This window comes from Nanorana parkeri, unplaced genomic scaffold (assembly GCF_000935625.1).
Source record: "Nanorana parkeri isolate BGI_ZX_2015 unplaced genomic scaffold, ASM93562v1 scaffold2584, whole genome shotgun sequence".
NCBI classification, from domain to species: domain Eukaryota; kingdom Metazoa; phylum Chordata; class Amphibia; order Anura; family Dicroglossidae; genus Nanorana; species Nanorana parkeri.
This window is the reverse complement of record NW_017308852.1, coordinates 112,814-123,440: the sequence shown is the minus strand read 5'-3', so window position 1 is coordinate 123,440 and position 10,627 is coordinate 112,814. Positions and strand designations below refer to the sequence as shown.

General features: G+C 44.6%; 1 protein-coding gene across 1 annotated transcript in view; it reads right to left on the bottom strand.

Annotated features, from left to right (window-relative positions):
- Positions 1 to 607: 607 nt before the first annotated feature.
- The window catches only part of LOC108801961, a 104,615-nt gene continuing 94,595 nt past the window's right edge, over positions 608 to 10,627 (bottom strand). The window contains exons 14-16 of the mRNA XM_018573865.1: positions 6,803 to 7,370; positions 6,456 to 6,718; positions 608 to 1,569 (exon numbers count right to left, since the gene is read on the bottom strand). Coding sequence (XP_018429367.1) covers positions 608 to 1,569; positions 6,456 to 6,718; positions 6,803 to 7,370 — 1,793 coding nt within the window. The remainder of the gene's footprint in view (positions 1,570 to 6,455; positions 6,719 to 6,802; positions 7,371 to 10,627) is intronic.

Here is a 10,627-nt window from a genome sequence, read left to right as displayed (position 1 = left end):
TGACAGCTCTCCTCCCACCATCCACACTATATTCTCTGACAACTCACCCCCCCCATCCACACTACATTCTCTGATAGCTCTCCTCCCACCATCCACACTACATTCTCTGACAGCTCTCCTCCCACCATCCACACTACATTCTCTGACAGCTCTCCCCCCACCATCCACACTACATTCTCTGACAGCTCTTCTCCCACCATCCACTCTACATTCTCTGACAACTCACCCCCACCATCCACACTACATTCTCTGACAGCTCTCCTCCCACCATCCACACTACATTCTCTGACAGCTCTCCTCCACCATCCACACTACATTCTCTGACATCTCTCCCCCACCATCCATCTGTCAGCCAGTTAACAATTTCAACAAGCTGCTGCCTGCGGCTGAAGGAAAGCACCTGGAAACTCCTGGGGGCCACCCAAGTGCATAAACTCATTCATGTCTCTGTACAGGCCTCTGCACCCATGTGATGAGTCCGAGTGTTTTCATATCCTCCAGTTGTTCTATGCACTAAACAGTTCCACCTGATAAAATCCATCGTACATTTGTCATCAGAATCAGCAGGAACTTCCTCTCTGATGTGTTACAGATAACCGAAGTCTAATTAGACATTTCCCCGAGTCGGAATGCAGTGAGGACGCTCCGTAGTGTGACTTTTCTGGTGTCTAAGAAGCCGATATTTCTCACGAAAGGATTTCCCGCACTCCGAACATGAGTAAGGACGCTCACCAGTGTGAATTTTCTTATGTTTACTAAGGGTTGAACTATGAGTGAAAGATTTCCCGCACTCTGAACATGAGTAAGGACGCTCACCAGTGTGGATTCTCTGGTGTTTAACAAGGGCTCCTTTCTCAATGAAAGATTTCCCACACTCTGGACATAAATAAGGGAGCTCACCTGTGTGACTTCTCTGGTGTCCAAGAAGTTTTTGCTTATCAATGAAATATTTCCCACACTCTGAACGCTCACCCGTGTGAACTTTCTGGTGTATAACAAGGGATCCGTTCTTAGTGAAAGTTTTCCCGCACTCTGTACATGAATATGGACGCGCAAACGTGTAAGTCCTCTGGTGCCTAACAAGGGATCCTTTCTCAGTGAAAGATTGCCCGCACTCTGAACATGTATAAGGGCGCTCACCTGTGTGAATTTTTTGGTGCTGAAGAAGGGCTCCTTTATGAGTGAAAGATTTCCCGCACTCTGGACATAAATAAGGGCGCTCACCTGTGTGATTTCTCTGGTGTATAAGAAGTTTATGTTTCCCAAAGTAATTTTTTCCACACTCTGAACATGAATAGGGACGTTCACCTGTATGAGTCCTCTGGTGATTAACAAGGGTTGCTTTCAGAATGAAAGATTGCTCGCACTCTGAACATGAATAAGGACGCTCACCTGTGTGAGTCCTCTGGTGTTTAACAAGGGCTCCTTTCTGAGTGAATGATTTCCCGCACTCTGAACATGAATGAGGACGTTCACCTGTGTGAATTCTCTGGTGTCTAAGAAGGATATGTTTCCCAGTGAAAGATTTCCCACATACTGAACATGAGAATAGATCCTCACCTCTGTGATCTCCTTCATGGGGTGAGGAAGATTCCTTGGGATTAGATGGATCTCTTGCAGTGTGAGATCTTAGATGGATATTTCCAGTCATAGGATGTGAATGATCAGAAGATTCACCCTGATCAGAGGGATCCATTGATGTCTCCGAGCAGTGAGGTCTGTGATGTATATTTTGTGAGTGTGGATTCACTCCTGGAGAATCCTGTGTGATGACATTATCTTCTGACTTATAATCGGCAGATAATATAAGATGTCTCTCCGAGGTATTCCTGACATCACATCCATCTGCTGGAGAGAAAACATCATTACACACGTCAGTAATCAGAGTCATGTATGTTGGTCTAGAAGTCATCACAGAGCTCTGGCATGGAATTGGGTCCAATTGTAACCCCAAAATATGAAAACCAACCAGATAAAAGAGACAAAACCCCCAAAACACCTCTGACCGCCTGTAGACCATTGTACTGTTCATTAATGACCGCAATGGGGGGAATGGAGATGGACCTTCATATGGTGTACAGTATCTCCTCCTCATTTGTTGGTCACATGACGTTATATTGAGGAATGGAGATGGACCTTCATATGGTGTACAGTATCTCCTCCTCATTTGTTGGGGATATGACGTTATAATGAGGAATGGAGATAATCAGAAGTGACATAGAACTGTGACCTGTTCCCTCCATAGTGTCTGTTACTTACTTGTGTTGATTGGTAGAGAAATGTCATCCTGATCACTTTTCATCATCATCCCAACCTCCTCCGTGGACGGCCGGTCACCCCCCACATACGTCTCCACTTCTTCCACTTTAACCTCAGATTTTATATTGTTCCGTTCTTCACCCTAAACCCAAAGGAATGCAGCTCTTCATTCATTATTACAACATTAAATGTGTTTATAGTGTAAGTACCTGAATGTGACTTGGTATCGGCCTCCTGTAGTCTCCATATAAAAGACATAGATCCAGTCTTTATAGAAAGCAATAAAAGTGGGAGGTTCTCCAAGGGGAAGTTGAAATGGAGTAAAGCAAACATGAAACCAATGGACTACATAAAATAATGTTGCGTCACAAAGTTCAGAATCACTTGTTTTCTACACACCGAGTCCCACTTACCTGATCATGGTGAGGGATGTTCTGATCTTCCTGTGTGGAGTCCCGGGAATACAGAGGACGGGGACATCTCTCTGGTGGGTTTGTGTCACTGTACGGTTCCATCATAATCTTCTCCTCCTCTTTTATCTCATCTTTAACATCATTATCACAATCACTCTGGTTTATACCCTGAATATTGAGAACAATGAGATCAGATGTAACTACATAGATAATGAAGAGGTCAAAAAGTATCTCCTATTATCTATTATTTCTATATAACCTTATGTGAGATGGTGTGATCTTTCTGGGTGGAATCCCGGGAATACAGAGGACGGGGACATCTCTCTGGTGGGTTCCTCTTACTGGATCCATCTGTAGGAAACACACACACTGACTGAATACATTGTTTCTATGTGTGTATCAGATGATGGGGGATCTAGGTGGACCCTCCGTACTGCTCTCTCCTCTTACCCAGTGATGTGAGGGGCGGCTCATTCTCCATCACAACGTCCTTATAGAGATCCCGGTGTCCTTCTAGATACTGGAAACTTCTAGAATATTTTATCACGGTTTGCCTCTGTTGTCAGGCGGTGAGGTGGAGGCTCTGTAATGGGTGATGTCTACAGAAGACACTTGCTGAGTGTTAATGGCTCACAAGATATATTGGTCACTATTCCGTAATCCTGTTTGAAGGAAGAAGGTAACAATTATCAATGAAGACGTCCCAGAATCCTCCGCACTCGTCTTTTAGAAATCGAACAGTCACATGATCTAAAGAAGACTCTCTGTAGACAAATGCTGAATTGCTCAGTGTCAGATTTTGTGGGATAGTTCTGAGATTATGGACACTGTCCCCAGTACCCATGCTTCCAAGGTAGCGGCTAGTTCCTAACCTGCAGATTGCCCTGTGATGTCACAGGAAACATGTGACCAGGAAGCAGGAAATAGTAGCCGGGAAACTCTGCTATACGGTGGGAAGGAGGCTGCAAGCTGATCACACGTTTTTCACTGTAGGTCTCCCTCTCCCTTCCTCTGTCCATCTTCTTTTACCTCATATTCTCTCTGTATATCTGTCTGTATACCCTCCTCCCTCTCTGTATACCCCCCTCTCTTCCAACTCGCATTACACTCCTACAGCACTTCCTGTGTTTTCACCTACATCACTTCCTGTTTGTACCTTACATCACTTCCTTCTGTCTTCCACATGAGATCACCACCTTGTGTTGAATATAAATACTTCAGTCTCTGTCTTTGTGCTCGCTGCCTTCTGGTCTATTCCTCTATTACGTTACATCCATGACTACACACAGATTATACCTCACATCAAATCCAGACAATACCAAAATAAAATTAAAAAAATGACAATGTAATAGGTTTTTTTGAAAAATGTATAAAAGGTGAAACTACATAATAAACCAACTCTATGGTTATAAATGTTTACAAACTTGTAATAGCACCGAGGAGACTCATTTTACAAAGCTTCAATACAAGTATAAGGAGTATTATTTTAGTGACAGCGCTGCTGTATATGTCAGAGCTATATACATGTATAATGATAGTCTGTGACTGTGGGGGGACATTAGAGTGTCAGCTCCTGTGTACAGAGACTGATGTAATCGGCTCAGTGTCCTCTGTACAGCACTGTGATATATGTTAGTGATATATCAATGGATAGTAATAATGTTTGTGTGTGGAGAGCAGAATCTGCCCGGTGACTAATCCCACTCTGATAGGTTACTGTGGAGGGAGTGCAGCCATTGACAGTGGAGGTGGTGTGAAATCTGAGGTAAATCTCTGTGGAGAGCAGAATCTGCCCGGTGACTCCGATCCCACTCTGTGATTGGTTCCTGTGGAGGGAGTAAACAGTGGAGAAGATGTGAAGCGGGGACTCTGATTGGCTGTGAGGCTCCCCTCAGCTCCTTCTGTCAGTTACGGAATTCTCCATCTTGTTTTACGTTAGTGACAGAAGTGATGGAGGAATGTGGGGGAGGGGGGTTCTGTTCACGTCTTTCCAACTTGGAATTTCCTCCCTACAAACCCGGAACCGGATGGTGGAGAAGTAAGTATGTTACACCTCCTTCTGTAATGATCCCTTTGAGACTATACTGAATACAATGCCTGAGGTTTGTACACTTACCCAATATAGACCGGTAACACATACACTTACAGCGGCCAGGAGACGACAGGCTTAGGCCTGGAAATCTCCGTCTCTCCCCTCTGCCAGTGTGAAAGCTCTGGTGTCTCCTGTCATGTTCTATTAGAAGCTTACTGCTAGACATAAAGCTTCTCTATATATAAGAAGACATGGACTCCTTGGATTGTCGCCTCCTTGCCAGCCTCCTTTATTATGGATTCCTGAACTCTCTAGTTTCCTGATCTGTATTGGGCTGGTTGGTGCTGCGTGCTATCTCCCTATTTGAGGGTTTACCCCCCTTGGATGTGTTCTGGACCTTTCATGTTCCTGGCTTCCTCTGTCCCCTTCCCTCTCATCTGTGGAAGGCGGCTCTCCCTCTCCCCTATTATCTCTCTTCCTTCTATTCAGTTTGCTTCTTCTCGGTTTTCCACATATTCTCCTTTTCTCCGATACATTTTCCTATTCTCTCTTCTTAGTTTTGGTTTAGTGCTCCTTGCCTGGCCTGCCTCTTAGTGGACGTGGGCAGTTTGCTATGATTCAGGTGTCACTTATATTGCCCCATGTATACTTGGGGACGTACGGGTCCCTCATAATGTGTGTATTTGGGATGTAGCACTTCATCACATTATTGGATCTCTTTGTTGCCTCACTCCGTAGTTATCTCAAGTGTATTTCGAGTATCGGTGTAATTTCTTTGCCTGTTTCTGTAAATAAAAACGCGTGAGCGAAAAAAATGCCATCACTTTGACAACGTTTTAATGGTTATAATTAGGAGAGCACAAAAAAATTTAAAGGCCAATTAAAAAATGATTCACAAGTTTATAAAATACACACATTAATTGTTCAAATATATACATTTTAGACAATGTTTCAAAATATTTCCCAATATACACGAGACTCATTTATACCACAGATTGTAACTTTCCCTCATACTGCCGGAAAACTATCACCAGGAATGAATGTAATAGGAAAGGAAATGCCGATCTTATCAGATCCAGTCTCTTCCAAAGTTCTACAATGCAACAATGAAAAGTCGTTCCTTCTGAAGTAGCCACACCCTGATAGAGACGTTCTTTTATCATCAGAGTCTCCATTAACCCCCCCCACTTTGTTCCCTCAGCAGTTCAACATCACTCATTTCTGTCTGCACCCCTGTGTTGTCACTGATTTCCCCCCATGTCTGTACTACATTCCCTGGGAGCTCCCACCATCCACACAATATATTCTACAGCAGCTCCCCCTCCCCGATCCATACCATGATCTCTTGAAGCTGTCCTCCACCATCTACACTACATTCTCTGACAGCTCTCCTCCACCATCCACACTACATTCTCTGACAGCTCTCCCCCACCATCCATCTGTCAGCCAGTTAACAATTTCAACAAGCTGCTGCCTGCGGCTGAAGGAAAGCACCTGGAAACTCCTGGGGGCCACCCAAGTGCATAAACTCATTCATGTCTCTGTACAGGCCTCTGCACCCATGTGATGAGTCCGAGTGTTTTCATATCCTCCAGTTGTTCTATGGACTAAACAGTTCCACCTGATAAAAACCATCGTACATTTGTCATCAGAATCAGCAGGAACTTCCTCTCTGATGTGTTACAGATAACCGAAGTCTAATTAGACATTTCCCCGAGTCGGAATGCAGTGAGGACGCTGCGTAGTGTGACTTTTCTGGTGTCTAAGAAGTTTATTTTTCTCAGGGAAGGATTTCACGCACTCTGAACATGAATAAGGACGTTCACCCGTGTGAATTTTCTTATGTTTAACAAGGTGTCCTTTCTGAGTGAAAGATTTCCCGCACTCTGAACATGAATAAGGACGCTCACCTGTGTGAATTCTCTGGTGTCTAACAAGGGTTCCTTTATGAGTGAAAGATTTCCCGCACTCTGAACATGAATAAGGGAGCTTACCTGTGTGATTTCTCTGGTGTCTAAGAAATTTTTGTTTATCAATGAAATATTTCCCGCACTCTGTACATGAATGAGGACGCGCAAACGTGTGATTTCTCTGGTGCCTAACAAGGGATCCTTTCTCAGTGAATGATTTCCCGCACTCTGTACATGAATAAGGACGCGCAAACGTGTGACTTCTCTGGTGTCTAACAAGGGTTCCTTTCTGAATGAAAGATTTCCCGCACTCTGAACATGAATAAGGACGCTCACCTGTGTGATTTCTCTGGTGTATAAGAAGTGTATGTTTCCCAAAGTAATATTTCCCGCACTCTGAACATGAATAAGGACGCTCACCTGTGTGAATTCTCTGGTGTATAACAAGGGTTCCTTTCTGAATGAAAGATTTCCCGCACTCTGAACATGAATAAGGACGCTCACCTGTGTGAGTTCTCTGGTGTATAACAAGGGATCCTTTCTCAGTGAAAGATTGCTCGCACTCTGAACATGAATAAGGACGCTCACCTGTGTGAATTCTCTGGTGATTAACAAGGGTTCCTTTCTTAGTGAATGATTTCCCGCACTCTGAACATGTATGAGGATGCTCACCTGTGTGAATTCTCTGGTGTATAACAAGGATATGTTTCCCAGTGAAAGATTTCCCACATACTGAACATGAGAATGGATCCTCACCTCTGTGATCTCCTTCATGGGGTGAGGAAGATTCCTTGGGATTAGATGGATCTCTTGCAGTGTGAGATCTTAGATGGATATTTCCAGTCATAGTATGTGAATGATCAGAAGATTCACCCTGATCAGAGGGATCCATTGATGTCTCCGAACAGTGAGGTCTGTGATGTATATTTTGTGTGTTTGGATTCACTCCTGGAGAATCCTGTGTGATGACATTATCTTCTGACTTACAATCAGCAGATAATATAAGATGTCTCTCCGAGGTATTCCTGACATCACATCCATCTGCTGGAGAGAAATTATTACACACGTCACTAATCAGAGTCATGTATGTTGGTCTAGAAGTCATCACAGAGCTCTGGCATGGAATTGGGTCCAATTGTAACCCCAAAATATGAAAACCAACCACATAAAGGAGACAAAACACATCTGACCCCCTGGAGACCATTGTACTGTTCATTCATGACCGCTATGGGGGGAATGGAGATGGACCTTCATATGGTGTACAGCAGGGCTCAAAATTTGGGTGGAAATTTGGGTCTCCAAGTACCATGGGTCTCCGGTACTATGTGACCCGCAGCCAGCTTGGGTGGGGTTAATAAGGGGGCAGTATATTATTTTATGTGTGTGGGGGGCTTATAACGGGGGTGTATTATTTTTGTGTGCGGGTGGACTTTTCTTATTATATTTGTGCAGGGGGGGCGGGGGGAGTTGTAACATTGTTGAGAAGTGTATTATTGTGCTTTAAGCTGCCCATATACCTTACAACCATCGCAGGACTATCGTTGTGCGATGGTTGTAAGGTCATTAAAGTTTCGTACCATCTGCCCATCTTGGACCCCGCTGAGGGGAGGGCTTCCGATGATTGCAGTGCCGAGCGGGCAGTGTGCGCTTGCGCACACCGGCCCGTGCGGAATTCGTCTACCGACCACGCCACCAACCCGACAAAAATCGTGTATATTAGGCCCCATTCACACCTACAGTATATTTCAGGTGTGATTAGAGATTCCTGTATCAGGAACTTGCGTTTTCCTGCAGCCGGAATCCCTAATCTGCCATTTACAAGCGGCAATTATCATAAGATAAGAATTATCATAAGATTATTTAAGAGGGTGTGTTTAGGGGCGGAGTTAAGGCCGGGGCAGGGTAAAGGTTAGGTGGGGCAACTGGTGGCTAGTGTCTCTTAAGGCCTGGTTAGTAGCTCAGGACTTGAAATTTTGAGCCCTGGTGTACAGTATCTCCTCCTCATTTGTTGGTCACATGACGTTATATTGAGGAATGGAGATGGACCTTCATATGGTGTACAGTATCTCCTCATTTGTTGGGGACATGACGTTATGTTGAGGAATGGAGATACTCAGAAGTGACATAGAACTGTGACCTGTTCCCTCCATAGTCTCTGTTACTTACTTGTGTTGATCGGTAGAGAAATGTCGTCCTGATCACTTTTCATCATCATCCCGACCTCCTCCGTGGACGGCCGGTCACCCCCCACATACGTCTCCACTTCTTCCTCTTTCACCTCAACTTTTATATTGTTCCGTTCTTCACCCTAAACCCAAAAGAATGCAGCTCTTCATTCATTATGACATCATTAAATGTGTTTCGAGTGTAAGTACCTGAATGTGACTTGGTATCGGCCTCCTGTAGTCTCCGTATAACAGACATGGGGAAGGAGAAGCAGCACAAGGAGCCAGTCAGCTGCACTGCAGGGCTAATAAGGGTCATGCTGACTGAAAGAGAGAGCGAAGTGTCAGAAAGATGAGCTCATCAATCTGGTGCTTCTCATTTTACTGTCCAGTCAAAGACTGGGGAAGGGACAAAACCAGCAGGTGTTACTGACCGGCAGCACAAAAAAGTCATTTCAGGGCAGGTCTTCTACCCATTTTCCATGAGCCTGGGGGGCCAGGGACCTTAACCTTGGAGGCCCATCATCACACCGGCCTAGACTCACAGAAGCAAACGACAGCACAATGTCGTTTAGTATGTGCCCTTTGGAGGACACAAGGACGAAGAGGATCCATGATGTCATGTGACTGGGCCCAAGACCCGTGGAAGAAAAGTATGTTTATTGATTTATAGAAAACAAAAAAATTGTGGGAGGTTCTCCAAGGGGAAGATGAAATGAAGACGGGGCTGCATTTTAGATGTACAGCAAACATGAAACTAATGGACTACATAAAAGAATGTTGCGTCACAAAGTTCAGAATCAGTTCTGTGTTTATACATAGCGAGTCCCACCTACCTGATCATGGTGGGGGATGGTGAGATCTTCCTGTGTGGAATCCCAGGAATACAGAGGACGGGGACATCTCTCTGGTGGGTTTGTGTCACTGAATGTTTCCATCATGATCTTCTCCTCTTTTATCTCTTCTTTAACATCATTATCACACTCACTCTGGTGTATACCCTGAATATTGAGAACAATGAGACCAGATGAAATAAAACAACGATTCGGGACGTGCCAAAATCTATCCACTATTATTTCTCTATTTCACCTTATGTGAGATGTTGTGATCTTCCTGTGTGGAATCCCGGGAATACAGAGGGCGGGGACATCTCTCTGGTGGGTTCCTCTTACTGGATCCATCTGTAGGAAACACACACACTGACTGAATACATTGTTTCTATGTGTGTATCAGATGATGGGGGATCTAGGTGGACCCTCTGTACTGCTCTCTCCTCTTACCCGGTGATGTGAGGGGCGGCTCATTCTCCATCACGACGTCCTTGTAGAGATCCCGGTGTCCTTCTAGATACTGGAAACTTCTAGAATATTTTATCACGGTTTGCCTCTGTTGTCAGGCGGTGAGGTGGAGGCTCTGTGATGGGTGATGTCTGCTGAAGATACTTGCCGAGCGTTAATGGCTCACAAGATACATTGGTCACTAGTCCGTAATCCTGTTTGAATCAATACAGACTTCCCAGAATCCTCCTGAGCTGTCTTTTAGCATTAAAACAGTCACATGGTACCTTGTACCTTGTATCTCTTCCTGTCTGTACCTTACATCACTTCCTGTAGGTGTCTTCCACGTGAGATCACCACCTTGTGTTGAATATAAATACTGCAGTCTCCGTTATGTTTCATCATTGTTCTCGCTGCCTTGTGGTCTATTCCTCTATTACGTTACATCCATGACTACACACAGATTATACCTCAGGGAGCACTGAGCCAGTCACATCAGTCTTTGTACAGAGGAGCTTACACTCTAATGTCCCCCCACAGGCCCCCCCCCCTAACCATTTTACTTTTATAT